General features: G+C 47.9%; 2 protein-coding genes across 4 annotated transcripts; one reads left to right on the forward strand and one right to left on the reverse strand.

The window, feature by feature from the left end:
- Nucleotides 1-834: 834 nt before the first annotated feature.
- Nucleotides 835-4,797, forward strand: DERL3 (derlin 3). 3 transcript variants are annotated; one of them, XM_072351017.1, is made up of 7 exons: nt 835-1,076; nt 1,191-1,256; nt 1,516-1,589; nt 1,941-2,034; nt 3,018-3,213; nt 3,365-3,455; nt 4,097-4,227. In XM_072351017.1, the coding sequence occupies exons 1-7, from the start codon at nt 840-842 to the stop codon at nt 4,107-4,109; spliced, it is 771 nt and encodes a 256-aa protein (XP_072207118.1). In that variant the 5' UTR covers nt 835-839; the 3' UTR covers nt 4,110-4,227. The 3 variants fall into 3 exon arrangements, with proteins under 3 accessions (XP_072207118.1, XP_072207117.1, XP_072207116.1); XM_072351016.1 differs by having other exon boundaries at nt 836-1,076; nt 1,194-1,256; nt 4,147-4,797; XM_072351015.1 differs by having other exon boundaries at nt 840-1,076; nt 4,147-4,797.
- Nucleotides 4,798-6,834: 2,037 nt separating this feature from the next.
- SMARCB1 (SWI/SNF related BAF chromatin remodeling complex subunit B1) lies at nt 6,835-16,572 on the reverse strand. Its single transcript, XM_072351378.1, has 10 exons — nt 16,378-16,572; nt 15,336-15,447; nt 14,808-14,837; nt 14,027-14,156; nt 13,322-13,459; nt 12,958-13,085; nt 12,259-12,425; nt 11,845-12,035; nt 8,129-8,260; nt 6,835-7,210 (listed from the first exon to the last, which is right to left on the reverse strand). Exons 1-10 carry the CDS (start codon nt 16,468-16,470, stop codon nt 7,171-7,173), a joined length of 1,161 nt encoding a protein of 386 aa, XP_072207479.1. The 5' UTR covers nt 16,471-16,572; the 3' UTR covers nt 6,835-7,170.
- Between the last annotated feature and the right edge of the window lie 15 nt (nt 16,573-16,587).

The following is a 16,587-nucleotide window of genomic DNA, read 5'->3' on the forward strand; positions in this document are numbered from 1 at the left end:
TGGCCTTTCCAGATGAGGTTTTTCTTTGACTCAGCTGCAGTTCTAGCATCCCCTGGGCTCCACTCCCAGTGTCTCCAGTGCAGCTCAGGCCTCCATTGCTGGTCTCTGTAATTGCACACTCAGGAACCCGTCCCCCAGTGCCCACCTGTCGAATCTTTCCTCTCTCCCACTCTGTTACTTTAACATCACTGTCCCCTCACCTTCCAGCTGCATTCTGTCCCTCGTCAGACAGCAGTCAGAGTGGATGTGGTGGAAAACTCAAGGACTCTGCTAATGATTTCACTTCCAATTAACTGAGGGCTTAAAGAGGAATCTCAGGACTCATTAAAAACCTGGTGACAATTTAACCTTCCCCTACAGAAACCCAATATCAGGCCCCTTCTTCTGCCTGCAAGCAGGGTGGCTGTAAAATGGCTCTTCAACATGGCAAGCAGCTCTAGACAAGCTCAGGACGGGTTTATTTGGACCTTTGTCATCAGATCATGCAATCAGAGAGCGCTCTGCGTTCACCTGCCACAGCCTGGTGTGCAGCGTTCTGCCTGCTGGGACGGCCTGGGCACACGCACAGCACAGCACACCGCGTCACTCCCGCACAAAGCCACGTGCACAGCGCGCCCCCGCCCCGCCCCCTGTTGTCCCCTACTCTTCCTGTGATTGGCCACTTCCGTGGGGGCGTGCCCCTCCTCCCCGCCTTCCCTCAGCCAGCAGCCAATCGCGCCGCCCGCCGCCATCGACCACCCTCACTCGCCCCGCCCCCAGGGGGCGGAACCCCGGCGCCGCTCCCCCTGTCGGCCCGTCACCGTCCGCGGCGGGTCCGTTCCGGGTTGGAGGCCGAGGGCATGAGGCGCGCTCCGATTGGCCGACCCTCGCCGCCCGTCGCGTCGGGACTGGCCGAGCGCCGCTCTCGGGGGCGGGGCTTCGGCGGAGCGCGGGGGGTGCTGTTAAAGGCCCCGCGGCGCGGCCGGGCGCTGTCGCCGTGCGCCATGGCCTACCAGGGCTTGGCGCAGGAGTACCTGGGCATGCCGGCCGTGACGCGCGCCTACACCACGGCCTGTGTGCTTACCACCGCCGCCGTGGTGAGGGCTGGGGGCGCGGGCACCGGGGTGCTGTGCTGGGGAGGGCGTGGGGCAGCTGTCACCGCGTGCCTTGCGAGCGGCAGTGGTGGCAGCTGACCTGCTTGTGTCTCTCAGCAGCTGGAGTTCATCACCCCCTTCCAGCTGTACTTCAACCCCGACCTCATCTTCAGGAAGCTCCAGGTGAGGAGCAGTCCTTAGCGGCTGTGCTGGGGCTGGGGTAGCGTTGCCGTGGCATGGGGTGAGCAGTCGCACTTGCTCTGGGTGCTGAACTGTGCTAACTCCATCATGAAACAGAGTAATCTCCCATCTGGGCTGGTAAAACGTGTGTGGAGTGGGGGTCCACGTGTAGGTGCAGCAGCACAGCGTGAAGGGCATCAGGCAGCTGTCTGTGTGGTTGGGAGAGAGCCACCTGTCCACCCTGTTCTCTCTTCTCTTTCAGATATGGAGGCTGATCACCAACTTCCTCTTTTTTGGGCCCCTGGGATTCAGTTTCTTTTTCAACATGATATTTCTGTATCCTTTGGTCTCAGTAAGGCTGTCTGCTCACTCTTTGGCTTAGCCGTGATGCCCCGTCCCTCCATCCTTCCACACTGCCCTGTCATGCAGAACACTGGGGCTGTTCCCTGGGTGGTGGCCCTGCTCGTGGCCTCTGCTGTTTCCCCTGCTAGAGGATGAAGCTGCTAGTATGGTTGCTGCAGCAGACGAGTAGCAACACCACAGAGACTTTCTATTCTGCTCTGGTGCTTGTAAACCTGCTGACCGCCTCCTGTACTTGCAGCTGGCTGTTCCTTTATGAGGCCTTGCTGGAGATGCAGGCAGACAGCTGTTAATTTCCTATACCCGTCCTTTCTCTCCTGCTCTCAGGTACAGGTACTGCCGCATGCTAGAAGAAGGCTCCTTCCGTGGAAGGACAGCTGACTTTGTCTTCATGTTCCTCTTCGGAGGGTTTCTCATGACAGTATCCTTTTGAGCAGGCTGAGGCCCTCTGGGCTCTTCTGAGATGCTGCAAATCCCATGGGGCTCATCTGCCAGCTGTGTCCCACACTGCTGTGTGTGGTATGTAGCTGGTTGGGGAACCCCAACGCCATGGGCTGCAGGCAGAGAGCCTCACTGCAGCCTTGGCCCTGCACTCCTTCTGCCCCACGGGCCTGGAGGGTTGGCTGGAGCCTGGCCTGAGCCCAGCCAGTGTGTAGAGGAGTGTAAGCAAGCCACAGGAAGAGCTTCTGGTATTCATTGTATCTGTGAAGTGCTGATGCACATGGAGTGGGAAGTGCTGCCTAATCCCAGGGGCAGCATGGCAGCGTCTGGAAGTTCTGCCTGAAGGAAAACCTCTTGTTCAGCTCTATGAGGAGTCCTCCAGCTGAGCCAGTGACAGTAGCAGGGCTGAGGTGAAGGGCTGCTCAATAGGTGTGAAGAGAGTGTAAGGAAATGAAGTGGGCAGTGCAGAGCTGTGAGCACAGTGAGCGGGGTGCCTGCAGGCCAGCAGTGTGCTGGGCACTGTGAGCCCATCTGTCTGCACCTGGCCATGTGTCCTTGCCCTAAGTTTGTCTTGCAGTAACCAAAGTAGTCTGGGTAGGAGACTTCCCAAGCACAAAACCTCTTTGGAATGCATTGCAGCTGCCTTAGGGCACAAGCTCTGGCAGCATGAAGGCCCTTCTGGTGATCACTTGATAGAGAAGGCCTAGAGCTCCCTGCTCTATTTTGGTTGTAGCAGGCACCTTAAGAAGCAATCACTGTAGGTGCCATGTCTTGTTCTGGGGTGCATGGAGAGAAATAGAATGTGGAAGAGCGTTAGTGCATCTCAACCAGCTCAGGAAAGATTTGGTGGCATGGGCAGCATCTTTCATGCCAGTTAGCTGAAACTTCCCTGTCTGCATACATCCTGTGCTGCCCGGAGGTGGTGTGCAAGGTAGGCGTTTTCCTTGACTCGGTAGTTCCTAGCTATTTGGTCTCTTTGCCAGCCTGTTTTTCCTAGGCCAAGCTTTCACCATCATGCTGGTGTATGTGTGGAGTCGCAGGAACCCTTACATCCGCATGAACTTCTTTGGGCTCCTGAACTTCCAGGCCCCTTTCTTGCCCTGGGTCCTGATGGGCTTCTCCCTGCTCCTGGGCAATTCCATCATTATTGATTTGCTGGGTAAGTCAGAGCTGGTGGGTAGAAGGGCACTCTGCAGTCACTCACAGCTCAGGTGGATCTGATGGGAGCTGTGGTGGTTTGGGGTTCCTCCTGCTTAAGCTCCAGCAGAGCAGGCACAGCTGGCCCTGACCTTGGTGGCATCTCTCCTCAGGGATCGCAGTGGGTCATATCTATTATTTCTTGGAAGATGTCTTCCCCAACCAGCCTGGAGGAAAGAAGTTGCTTTTGACCCCCAGCTTCCTGTAAGTAAAGCAGATTTTCATTCTTGGATTTACTGTGTTGCTTCCCAACTTGGATTGCTTCCATAGCAAACAGGTGTGTGGCTCTGTGAGGTAACCTTTGGCTTTGGCTGTTAGTCTGTCTGCAGCTTCTGCTACATTGTGTTAAGCCATAGGACCCAACTGTGTGGTTATAGCATCTGTGTCCAGCAGTTCAAGCCTTTGCTGCAGAAAGCACTTTGCACACTGTGTGTGTACAGGGCAGCTACTGGTACCATAAGTTTTGCTAGCTGAACTGGAGCCTTCTTCTTGTGGAAGTGCTAGATACAGACAGGGTTTTGTTTTCCTGAAGTATTTCTGTGGTTTAAGAATTAGAACATGTCCTGCTTCATGTTGGTGATCAAAGCTGTCCTCGAGATTGAGGTATCGTTGTTGCATGTTGAGCTGAGTGCTTGTGCAGTAGGGCAGCATCAAGCCTGTCAGAGCTCAGGAGTGTCTGGACGACTCTTGGGCATGTGACTTCATTTTTAGGTGCTCCTGTGTGGAGCTGGGAGTTGGTCTCAGTAATCCTTGTGGGGCCTTTCTGGCTTGGGACATTGTGTGCAGCCAAACCCTGTGAAGGGTTGGGGCATTCTTGGAAGGCTGGGGGTTTTCCTTGTCTTCAGCTCGCTTTGTTAACCTGCCTGCTTGATGGGATGCGTGTATCCATTGCCAGGAAGATGGTATTTGACACACCTGAAGAGGATCCCAACTATAACCCCCTCCCTGAGGATCTTCCTGAAAACCAACCTGGAGACCAAGACCAGCAGCAGCGACCGCTGTAACAGGACTTCTGTGCGGCCGGATTCCTCTCTTCTGGCTGGATTTATGCTGTGCCCCAGAGATCTCACTGGAATAATACCAGTTGCCATTCTAATGTGTCATGCTTCACTGTCTGTATGGGTAACCCATCTTCCTCTTGTACTAAGTGGTTCTGCAAAGCTTTGCATGTAAGAACTGATGAATCCTTATGAAGGTGTTCTAGGGAGAAGGGCTAGAGGTTGTGTGATGGCTCTTCAGCTACCTGCTGGGGTTAAGTATCAAATGGGATATGAAACCAGTTGCTCATTCTCTTGCTGTTAATGGCTTGCTCTATGGCAAGTCACTTCTGGTCTCTGTACAAAGACTAATGCTCTCACAGTTGTGAGACGTCTTTGTGGGCTTTCAGTCAAGTAGTGCACCTTGTCATGGTGTAAACACAGCCAAGTCTCCCAGGCAAAAACCTACCATAGTGGAATGCAGCTCAACTACTCCCTTTCCTCTGAGTCCTCCGCCCTTTTTCATTGTTGTTTCCAAAGAGTCTTTACATTAAAGTCTTTATTTTTCAGTTGTGTGTCCATTTCTGCCAGGATCAGAAGCACCAGCACCTTCAGGACTTTGCTCAGAGCTACCAGGCTGCTTGCTCAGGCTTCTTTATTTTTTATTCTTGTGGCAAGGCAAAACTTAGTCCAGTTGGAAGCTTTGCTTCACTGCTTCACCCTGCAGGATGTGAAAAGGGGGCAAGGTATGGATGGAGAAAGGGAGGCCCACAAAAGGAGACGTGGAATGGAGTTGGAGGCTTGTTCTAGTTGGTGACTGAAAGTAGCACTTGATACTAGCAATCAAGGCAGTGTGTGCATGCTGTGTGACTCCACTCCTGTGGAATCCACCTCAGAATCTTAGAAGTTGAACACAGGCAGCTGTACTAACTGAATGTGATCATCCCTGCTGGCTTTTGTGCTTGTGTGCTTCTACTAGACCTCCAAAATGTTTACAGTAAATCTGCAGTGTACGATAGCTCAGTTAATGGCTGTCTGTTCAGCTACGTGCTTGCAAACCACCACTAAAACTACTAGAGGTGTGAGTAACCAGCAGCCAAAGTGATACAGAAGCCCTATGGCAATAGAAGGCTGAACCACAGCCATCCCACTCAGCTCCTTTGCAGGCTTCCCATGAAAACAGCCTGGTAATGGAAAGCTTTAACTGTTTTGCTGCACTTTTGTTTCTGCGTAGGGAAAGAACCATACATGCAGTGATCTTCTGGAAGGTAGAGTGGAAATGGGGCTACACAGGTACCAGCTGTGTGCTTTGTTCATGAGCAGAGCTGGTGTTGTCTTTAGGGCACGCAGAACTGCAACTCGGGCTGCACTCAGTGTGGGCTGGTTATTAGATGAAACAGAAGAGCTGTGCATACAGGGTGGGAAAGCTGCTCCTCACTGTTTCCTCTCAGTCCTAATGCTCAAAGCAGCCTGTTCTCATCTTTCTGAGCTGAAATCCTGTGCTTTGCAGCCTTGCCTCTAGTTTCTTGGAGGGAGTTTCTGCATTCTCTGGGTCTTGAAAAGCTGAACAAAATACTTCTAAGCTTGCTACAGAAGCTCAGAGCCCAGTTACTGAACCATGAGCTGCAAAGCAGTTTTGTCAGTTTTGATGGCCTTCCCTGAAGGGCTCCTTGCAGAAGAGATGCCTGATTGTAACAAAAAGAGGCTGAAGTGTTCTTAGAACTGGAGTCCTTGCATCCACAAGGCAAAACATGTTCTGCACTGTCTTACATGCAGAACTAACCTTTCAACCTCTGTCATAAGAAAAAATGGGGGGAGGAATATCACTCTGGCACAGGAGTCCGGGCTAAGACTGCAATAATATTATTGTTAAAGTGCAAATTTGGGGTTTCTGTGTACTGACATCTGGAAGAAGTTCCCTCCCACCCTGGAATCAGAACTAGCTCTGCTATTACTCAAGTCTAAACATGATAAATTAAGGCCAGAAAGTAGTTTTGTCTCTGCAGGCAGTGTGGGTGGACAAGCAAGGATCGTAAAACCTACCAGCTTTATCATAAAGGTCTAAATGCAACTGTCAGGCTGCCAGCAAAATCCATCCTGTTTGCAATAACGGGCAGTTCCTGGCAGTGAAAGCTCTATCAAAGAGCTGGTGGACCTCAGCAGCAAGGTAGATTCTAATTAGATTTTTTTTAAAGGAAGCTTGAATTTTTTTAATCTCACTTCAATGAATTTTGTTTGTTTGTTTTTAAACACCCCAGGAAGGGACAGATTGTTTCTAGGTTTGCAAAAACCAGACACTGCAGCGCTGAGGGAATTTAGCATCTAAAGCCAAGTGCGTAGTCTTTTGTGTACTGTAACTTGGCTGCTTACGTGAGTAGATAATGATGACAGCAAAGCCCACTGATGAAGGGATGCTGCAGTCTCAGTTACTGAGTGCAGGCTTTAACTTCTGCATCAGGTCAGAGACGTTATCATCTTCCAGCTGCAGTTTTCACAGAGAGGAAACAAAAAGGAACATCACCCATCAACTCTTATACCCAGAAGTGACTCAGTTGCTCTAACAGGATGCAGTGTGAGATTCAACACTTATTGAAACATACTGAACTCTGCCTTAGTAGTATGCATTCCTTTTATTTAAAAAGTTGTTCTAGTAGTGCACGTTGCACCTATACAAAAGTATTTTTACACTGTCCACACACAGGTATTATAAGGGCTCCAACAGTTGCCACAAGTCTCAGCTAGATCATGTGCTAATGCAGCATTCTTGGTACGTGGCTCTAGGCTGAGGGAATGGGGCAGAAGTCAGCAGTACTGGGAACTCTTGGCAAGTGGCATGTGTGTCCCCTGAGGGACGGTAAGACCCCCTGCCAATCCTAGATCCATTTGGGGAGAGGAGTAGGGACAATGTCTGTAGGAAGAGCACCAGTGTCACAAGAGGAAGTTTACCAGGCTGGAGCAGTGTTGGCCAAACGTCTCATGCGCCTAGGGAGAGAAAAAGGGTTATGGTGAGTGCTGTGTTACAGGTATGTGAAGCCTTACTGAAAGTGATGCTTTGGGTGAAGATACCACAGCTTTGTGAGGTTTTTAGATTTACTGCCCAAACATCTTTGGTCACTCGAGTGCCCCTACTCACAGTGCTATGACCCCACTTTCAGCAACTGATTTTAGAGTGGTTTTGCTCATTAAGTGAGACTGAACCAGTTGCTACTGAGAACTATTCAGATGGTGATAGCTGGGAAGAAAACAATTATAAATCTGTTAATCAGCATTAAAACACTCCTAAGAGAGCCGAGCCAGCGTACTTACTGTTCCCACAACACATCTTCTGGAGAGATGCTAGCAGTTCATTTATACTGCCAGAAGCAGTTGCAGTTTAACCAAGTAGGAGCAAGTGCTTTTGAGTACTTGCTGAACACTGCTTAGTGGGGCTCTATGGCAAGCAGAGCTCCTCCTGCAATGACAGAAGTGCTCGTGTGCCAGCAAACAGGTCAATATTCATCAGGCTGGAGTGGAGACCCTGTCTGTCCCTACATCAAACAGCACTTTATCCTACATAAAAGGAATCCTTCGCAGGATGCTAATTCACATGACAGTGCATGAAATTTCAATGTTTTTGATGAATGCCTTCCTCCAGAAACACTTCCCCCTGCACATGCAGAGACCAGGGGGGAGAAAATGAAACTTTGTTTCAAGCAGGATATGGCTAAAGTAGACAGTTAAATGTTTGTGGAGTGAGGTGATAACAGTTTAATATCCTGAAGCAAAAAGGGCTCCGAGGTTGTTGTGGTATGCAAGTTTGAAATGCTGCCAACTGGCACTCAGCAGAGAATAAAAAACATTAAGGCATTTAACTTCTGTCTTAGGGACAGGCCAGAATGAAAACTGAACCAGGGGCAGCACCTCGTATTTCTGTCCTGATCTCTGATCTTCTTCTCCATCTCAGCGTCTGTGAGGGTTTCCAGAAGAGGGCACCACTGGTCAGCGTCCCCTGTGTTGCGAATTGCGATTTCCACAGTCGGCAAAGGGTTCTCACTGCAGCAGCAAGGCAGAAATCAAAGCAACATCTGTCAGTGCTAACAGTCCACTCCTCTGGGTTACCAGCCCAGGTGCAAGAAACAAGCACAGCAGATCATAGTAAGTGTTTCAGGCTTAAGCTCTTAGTCAGCCCCAGTGGATACAGCCTGGTTCCCAGAAGTACCCGGGCAGTTAGCATCTCAAGGAGACCAATTATTACCAACTCTACAACCACCAGAGAAAACAGACATCAAAACAACTGTGGCAGAAGTAGTTCTCTCCTATTAAGGCCATGATGTACTTGGCTGTCAGTGTTCAAATGCACTACACACAGGCAATATTTGTATTGGTTTATTAACTGGGGATGATGTCCCACAGAGCAGTAACTGAGCAGGGAGTTAACAGGGCTCTTCATAATCCCAGCACAAGCAGGGAAACACAGAGCTCTGTCACAGATGACAAGATTGCTCTGCAGAGATCTGTCTGCCCTCAACAGCTGCATTATCACATGCATAAAAATGTTTACTCCTTCACCAGTGACTTTTCAGCAAGAGTCAACAGAAACTTACTAGGAGTAGCTTCCCAAACATTGAGGGTGGAGCTGGAAGCTCAGCATAAATACAGAGGAGCCTCAGAATGTAAATGTTTGCTTTGAATTCTAGAAAGCAGTTCAGCACAAGTGTGTCTGAATGTGTACGTGTGTGTGAGCGTGTGTGAGCCCTCACACAGGTGTGCATGCAGATCCCAGGGATGTTTCCACACCAGGATCCCAGCACTGATGCTCGGCATTCACAGCAAGGAACACTTCGGTGCCATTCACCATGAGAGCAGACAAAGTCTGCATCAGAGCTGTTAGAAGAAGAATGAATCCAACGCCTTTGTATCTGATCCTGGGAGGAAACTTTGGTCAAACCAACCTCCATTATTGCTAATACCCACTAAAGCAACACTTGAACTCAGCCACAAAATACTGCAAATTCCAGGCTAACTGCTAGATCCTGACTGAAGCATGGTAAATGAGGTTGAGACCATGCTATCAGCAACGAGCACCCACTAGGATTAAATGGGGGCTGGAAAGCCAGCTCATGAGCATTGCTTACATGCAATCCAACTCAGAAACCACATTTCTGCAGGGTAGAAATAGAGAAAATGAAAAATCCTCATCTCCTAAACTTCATCATAGGACAGCTCCCCCCCCTTTATTTGTTAAACAAGAGGTGCTGGCAGAATGACTGAAAGGCACTGTCAGCTGCTGCACTCCCAGCAGAGCACTGCACTGCCTCTATTGGAGCAGAGCCTCTTACAGCAGCATCATGGGCACAGCACTGCAGCCAAGAGGGCAGGGAGAGGTCTTCCTCTGAAAAGGACAACCCTTCAGGCATGCAGGTTTGGTGTTCAAGAGAACATCATTCTGGTTTTGAAGGCAAAAGTTTGGGTATGAAACTGTGTGCTGCCCTTAGAAACATCTCAGCACTGAGGCAGGAAATGTTTAGAACACCTTCCCCCTGAAAATCACAACTGCATCAGCTACCAATCCAACTTCCAATCCTGTCACTTCCATTGGGCTCTCAGGCTCCCCTTGTTTTGCAGAGAGAAGCCAGCTGAAAGAACTGTCCTGGAGTTCATCAACTGAAGGGCAGTTTCACCTCTCCCTCTGATGACTAAGAGGCACATGACTTCCCAAATCGCCAATTCCTGGAGATTTTAAGGTTCTTTTGATACATCTACAGCAGACTCTTCCCTTACATCGGCGGAATAACTTTGGAGCAACCATCACTGCTGTGGTTTGGGAATTCAGGAACTAACCAACCACAAAACCCAAACATCATTAATCACAGGAAGGTTTCAAAAGTACTCCTTTGCAAAAAGAGAAGAGGGAAGAGGAGGGCACATTTGTACTATGACAAAAAAAGCAAGTCTTAAATTAGGTGCTTTTTGCCTCTGACTGGTTCATGGCCATGTACTTCATTTCTGTGCTTTCCTTCCTCGTTTTTAAATCACCCCCTTAAAAAATTGCAACAGCCTAAAGAAGGCCTGAAATCCACCTATTTGAGCCACCCCAAAAGGAAGCACTCTTCAGTAACCAGAGACAGATACACATATAAAGTAGATGTGTAAAGCAGCAGGGAAGAAGAGGCAGTACTAGAGGCCTCATATTGCCACCGACTGCCCTCCAAGTTCCCACCCATCCTCAGCAACACATACCCACTGCTCTAGCTGTTCCACAGCACAGATCTGCAAATATCAATCTGCTGTCATGGACAGCAAGGGAGAAGTCAACTCCCTAGTTCCTAGAGAAGAGTTTAACTTCCATGTGAACCACACTGGGGATTAGCTGCAAGCTTCCTTGAGCTGACCTCCACAAAACCGGCGCCAGCAGCACCTTTCTCCCACCTCTGCAATACATCACTTGCTGAACTCTCAAACTTCCTCAAGTGTCACCATGGCCTGAGGTCAAAAAACCCACCAGCACACATTAAGGAATACTTAACAGACTGCAGACTAAGCAACATATGGAGGATAACATCCGTGCAGTAAATTGCCACAGAACTCTGCACAGCACAACTGGGAATCATTATTATTAGGAGACAAGTTATAAAGCTGACTAATCAAACCTGACATTGTTGCATTCCAGCTAAGAGAACTGCCTGTGATCAAACCAACTTTAACTTCAGCCAGGGCAAAGAGCTGCAGTGTCCATCAGTCTGAGCTCAGAGTACCAAAGTTTGGCCCAGGTCAGACAGAGTTGATGAGACAGAAACGTATCCAAGGCTCATCATGCGCAGACATTAGAAGAAGGCACAAGGTATTCTGACACTGTAATTAGAACAGCCTTTCACTCTGTGGCAAAAACTGATTTCATTGATATTTGGTCCTGGGATACATTACACCCACCACAAAAAGATCTCTGCGCAAAAGCACAAGCTGGTTGAGAGGCACCAGGATCCACTACAGAACAAAACACACCAGGCTCCAGATCAAAACTCTTCATTTCTTCACCAGTCAGGCAGCCAGCAGCAAGCTGTGCCTGAGGAAGACATGACTGCAAACGTGTCACATACATTCAGAATGCTTCAGTTAGATCCACTACTAACATTTCTGTTACCCAGAGGAGTCCATCCATTTCAACACAGTGCCTCTTATAGCTCACCAGTAACACCTCACTGTCCCATGACGTGTGACTCACTTGCCACTTCAAGACAGACAACCGTCCAAAACAGTGAGAAGAAATGAAACCATCTGAACTGCTAACCTTGCACAAGCAGTGGTCTTTAGATGATACCAGCTTAGGGGATCACCAATTGATGAAACAAAAGGATGGCCAAGAAATATAACAGTCTGTACTTGCACCCTACTTCTTTTTCATCTAACAAACTTGTTTAAAAGGAAGACAGTTGTATGCACTAATTGGCATGTGAACATGAGAAATCAAACACCTACCATGCACAAATAACTTAAGAACTATAGAGTGGGTACAATCCATAAGAACCAATTTCAAATTAATTTCTACACCGTGTCAGCTGTTCAAGATTCACTGACGATAGCAGCCATGAAGTAAGAACACACATCTACACCCATCCAGAAAGATGGCAGTTCTGTACCTGAAGGCATATGTCTTCTGATGCCAGCTCAGCTGTCCCCGGATGCTGTAGGCAATAGTAGTGACAAACTCCCCACCCAGGCCAAGCTCTGAGCACAGCTTCAAGGCAAACTTCTCTGGTGAATTCTCCTTCTCTGACATGTCCCATTCAAACTGGTCTACAAGGGAGATGTTCCCTACGTGGATGTTAAGCTGGAGACAAGGGAAGAAACAAGTCATTCATTTCTCAAGGACAAAATCTAACCTGGACAAAGGACTGGAATTAGGAACTCCTTGGTTTTGAGGGAAGTCTTTGTACTATTCCTCCCTCATAAAGAAGAAAAATAAATAAATAAATAAATAAATAAAGTCCAAAACACAAAACTAGAGAAATGCAAATAGTTCAGCCCTCATTCTACTGCCTCCCTGTAATTACCTTAATAATAACGCGCTGGTCTGACTGATCCTCTAGGATGCTGTCAGTTGGGTAAGATTCGATCTGTTGTCGGATGGCAGAGGCAATAGCAGGGACAAAGGTCAGAGGATTCAAATCCAGGTCATCACAAAGAATCTCTGAGAACATTTCTGGGGTCATCAGCTTTTCTGATACAGAACAAGAAGACATTTTTCTCAGCCACCAATGTCTGCCACTTACAGAATACACAAAATTAAGATCTTTGCCTGAAGAGGGGAATCCTACGTGCATCACCTTTTGCTGTTAAAACACTGTTTTGTTTCAGGGTTGTACACGTGTACACACTGACTTGATTTTACCGCTTTCTTGTTTCACAGAGAACACAGTAATGGCCTATGAATCCATGTACATAAAGGAGCTGATCACATTAATTGTTCGGTATTTATCTTGGCTGACATTTCCATTAGGATGCTGAACTGATGAAGTGGATCAGAATAGGCCTGTCTTAACTTTTCAGATTACAGGCATTCAGGCATTATGGCAATCCATGGGAGTGTTAGGGATCTGCTAAGAGCCAAGGGAGCCGAATAGGACACATCACTGTAGAAGAGCTTTAAAGATTTTTTTATATGGAGCAAGGACTTGCTTGTTCTCTCTTCATATTTGGTGATGAATGCAACTGTATCTTTCTAGTCTCAGGAAACTCTCCTTCCTACGTACCATTCATGTTCCATGTAAATGCATCTCTGAGTTTCTGTCCATCAATTTCCATATCAAGCCTGATTGGAACCAGAACCTCTGGCTGGGATGCGTTCTCATGGATGACTGCTGGGTCATGGTCATCAAAGCTAGAACAAAGAACAACAGTACAGCATGTGGAATAGAAAACGATACATCTGGCAAGCATAGAAGGAAAGTGCTTTTTATTGTCATCAATCCCTATACTTCAACTGTCCAATTATTAGACATAATCCTCAACACAAAGTTACAGGGCTCTGGCAACCACTTGCCTATCAGAGCAGCCCTCTGCAGTGTGTCACATTGGTAACTGTTTCCACTTTTCTGAAGAAGGAAGCTGCCTTACCACAGAGGGAAAGTCCTCTTCTTGTCCCTGCCCATGCGATTTCTGTTAATCGTTGTTGAACACGGCACTGCATCCAGGTGATGAGAGCTGTTGGGCAGTGTCGGCACCCATTGGTTGTTCCTCTTTGCCTTCTGTTCTCTGCAGAATGAGACTGTGTTAACCTGCAGGCCCTGAACACCACTGCCACTATTTTTAAACATAGTATCATAAATGATGAGCTCCTCCCTAACGACAGTAGGACTGAGAACTCATATTCCAGTTTCCTTCAAGCTCCATTGTCCGGCTCACAACCATCCATCGCATACGAATCCAGGTGTACCACCAATACGTGGTTCATATTTGGATTTCCTGTCTATGTTTACAGAGGAACTGCTGAGAAATGCGACATCTCCTGCAAAAAGTATGTGTAGAGAGTGTTCTGCAAAACATCTGTTACAGTTGGAATGAAGTAACTGCAAAATGAGCTGTATCATCAAACACTAATGTTTTTCTTCCTGTAATACGTGGGCAGCAACCCAATCCTTACAATATGAAGATCTTCATTTAACCAACATTGCAAATATTTGCTAGCACAGACTTGCAAGCACCCTCCACATGCTGCCTTGGGTTTATGCGATTTCTGCTGGGACAGGACAGTGCTTCCAGTCCACGCTGACACGTTCCAGCAACTTCATTGTGACCCCCACCCTCACCAACACCGGTTACCTGAGGTAGGTGGGAGGTTCTGTGCTGATAGACACTGCCTTGTATTTCTCATCATTTCCATCCAAGATCTCTTCCACTTCAGAGGCCTTTAACAGTGTCACACTGGTGGCTAATGTTGTATATCCATGATCTGTTACCAGGAAAGATGCTAATAATTAACACGAAAAAGCATTACATAGCATATGGCATAAACAAGCTGAACAGTGAAAAGCCCTCTCTGTCAGCGCAGGTGGGACTAGCAAAAAACCACATCATTAAAACAGGAAATAGTAGATAAGCTTATAAGTAATAAGGGGAGAAAAAACAATTCCTACCTTAAATAGCCCCTTACTATCACATCATTTAGCTCTGCACAACTACAGTCTGCTACAATGATGTAAAATTTTTTCCACAGTCTTTGGGAGGAAAAGCCCAGAAAACTATAAATCCTCAGTGGACTTAATAATGGAAATGGAGATATAACACTCAGTGGAAAAGCGAGTGGCTGAGCAGACACATCAGATACTAATGAAAGCTGAGCCAGGCAGTACAAACTCTTAAGACCTGGAAAAAGGGGAGAACTTCGGGACAGATCTTGCTGAACTGCACAGACCATATTGCATCCAAGAATCCATTAATGTTCTGAGAAAGAAAAGTTCAGCATGTGATGAGGGTGCACAATTGGATGACCACAGGGAGAGATCAGAGGACGAGATGTTAATATATACTGTAATAACACCAAAGGTCGTGGCAGAGACTATTCCTGTAGCACAGCTAAGCATAACACACAAATCAGACTTACATCTTCTTGGACTGTGAGACCGCTGATTTTCTGTTGGGAAAGAAAGAAATCAGCAACAGGTCAGCAGGATATTAGAGGAAGGAGGCTTAAGTATAGAACGATCCACTTATCTTTATTATGCCTTAGCCTGAGGAATGTATGACAAGTTGCACTGCTAATGAATATAAGTTCTTAATATTAGTCTCCCATCAAAAATAATACCAAGGTGGCTGCATTCTCACTGTGATGGTGACATCAGTAGAAACACATTGCAAATTCTGGGAGTCATAAACATATAGAGTACATGCGCATGCTTTCAATGTGCTAAGGGACAGAACCACCCCTCTTTGCTACTAGAAATCTCTTCTGGAATATGCTATTTATCTTGAGGTGTGGCTCGTGCACTGCGATGAATGCAGCCAACTCCAGGACAGCCACATTTTGCAGAACACTCTATCACAAAGCCCTAAAGGTACACAAGCTTCTGAGCTACAGAGACAGTTCTTCAAGGCAGTCATTGAGACCAGGAGCATTTACTCATCTTCTTACCATGTGAAGATGCCACTATCTTCTTCCTTTCTTCTACTGTGGCTAGTCGCCTCCAGAGTGAGGGATACCTCTTGTACAGTGAGCCCCGGAACATACGCAGGTAATTCCCCACCTATAAAAAGAAAAGCAAAGATACAACCTGGAAACATATTCCATTTAAAGAAACGAATTATCAGAAGCTGAAACAAATTTTCAATAATGATAACAGTGACCTCATAAAAATCCTCCTAAGAGGATTTGTTTTTGTTTTTCACAATTCACTGTATCAGGTTTGGCATCATAAAGCACAATTTTTAGCACAATACAGAAAACATAGCTCTTATCAGCACTTACTTCACTAGTTTGATAAGAAACTCCAACTCATTGACAGAAATCAATTCCTGTTTATTTTTGAACAACTTAACATTAGCTTTGCTACATCAGCACAGTGTTCAGTACGGAGTTAATCGAGCTGCATACCCAGCTCTCCAGCAGCATCCCTTTTAGCAGACACCACTGGGATAGCTCAGACACACACAGCCCTGCCTTGTGCTCTACTTTAAGTCCTTGGAACACGATCTCTGCCTCTCCAAACTTGCTGACCACTTGCAAAGCAGCTCTGCTCTTCTCAGCACATCGTCCACGCTGCAAGACAGCAGTGCAGGCTCCAGCAAGGATTGCTAGACAGCAGGATGAGTTCTAGGCTCTGCAATCAGATCTTTTAACTGCTGTTGTGCTTGTAGAGTGTTTGTAGTTCACAAAGGGGCTCACACTCCTTGTCACACAGGCCTCGTTTTGACCTTAACATCTTTCAGACCATTTTTAATTGTAACTTTGCCCTGCAGAGCTCACCAGCTCATAGCGGGGAACTGGAAGGCGATCCCCCCTCGTCCTCCACGTGCCCCGTACGGCACACACGCCCTGACCGCCCGCAGCTATGGCTCCTTTCAGCAGCACATTTCCCACGGTATCACAGCAGCAAAGGCCTTCTGCTCCCACTCAGCGCAGCCCACCCCAAAGCCTCGCCTCGCCGCCCCCCCCCGGCCGCCGCCATTGTCCGTACCTCGGAGCCGATCATATAGAATTCGCCGTCCTCCTCCAGCTGGAACTTGACGGGCTTCTGCCCAAAGGTTTTGCTCAGCGCCATCATCATCATCGCGGCGGCCTGGCGGGGCTCCGGCGGCGCTGAGGGAACCGGGGCGCAGCGACAAGGGCAGCGCCGCGGCCTACTCGGCTGCTGCTTTGCGCATGCGCTGGGCACCGCCCCGCGCGC

The sequence above is a fragment of the Excalfactoria chinensis genome, chromosome 16, assembly GCF_039878825.1.
Source record: "Excalfactoria chinensis isolate bCotChi1 chromosome 16, bCotChi1.hap2, whole genome shotgun sequence".
In the NCBI taxonomy this organism is placed as follows: Eukaryota; Metazoa; Chordata; class Aves; order Galliformes; family Phasianidae; genus Excalfactoria; species Excalfactoria chinensis.

Bases quoted from the DNA above. Each gene is read 5' to 3' on its own strand.
- SMARCB1 (XM_072351378.1), bottom strand. From the start codon at position 16,470: ATGATGATGATGGCGCTGAGCAAAACCTTTGGGCAGAAGCCCGTCAAG. The intron at 13,086-13,321 runs GTAAGGCAGCTT...TCTTTGTTCTAG, and splicing joins AAGAGGACTTTCCCTCTGTG to CTTTGATGACCATGACCCAG. The intron at 12,426-12,957 runs GTACGTAGGAAG...GTTCTGTATCAG, and splicing joins ATTTACATGGAACATGAATG to AAAAGCTGATGACCCCAGAA.
- DERL3 (XM_072351015.1), top strand. From the start codon at position 840: ATGAGGCGCGCTCCGATTGGCCGACCCTCGCCGCCCGTCGCGTCGGGA. The intron at 1,257-1,515 runs GTGAGGAGCAGT...CTTCTCTTTCAG, and splicing joins TCATCTTCAGGAAGCTCCAG to ATATGGAGGCTGATCACCAA. The intron at 2,035-3,017 runs GTATCCTTTTGA...GGTAGTTCCTAG, and splicing joins TCGGAGGGTTTCTCATGACA to CTATTTGGTCTCTTTGCCAG.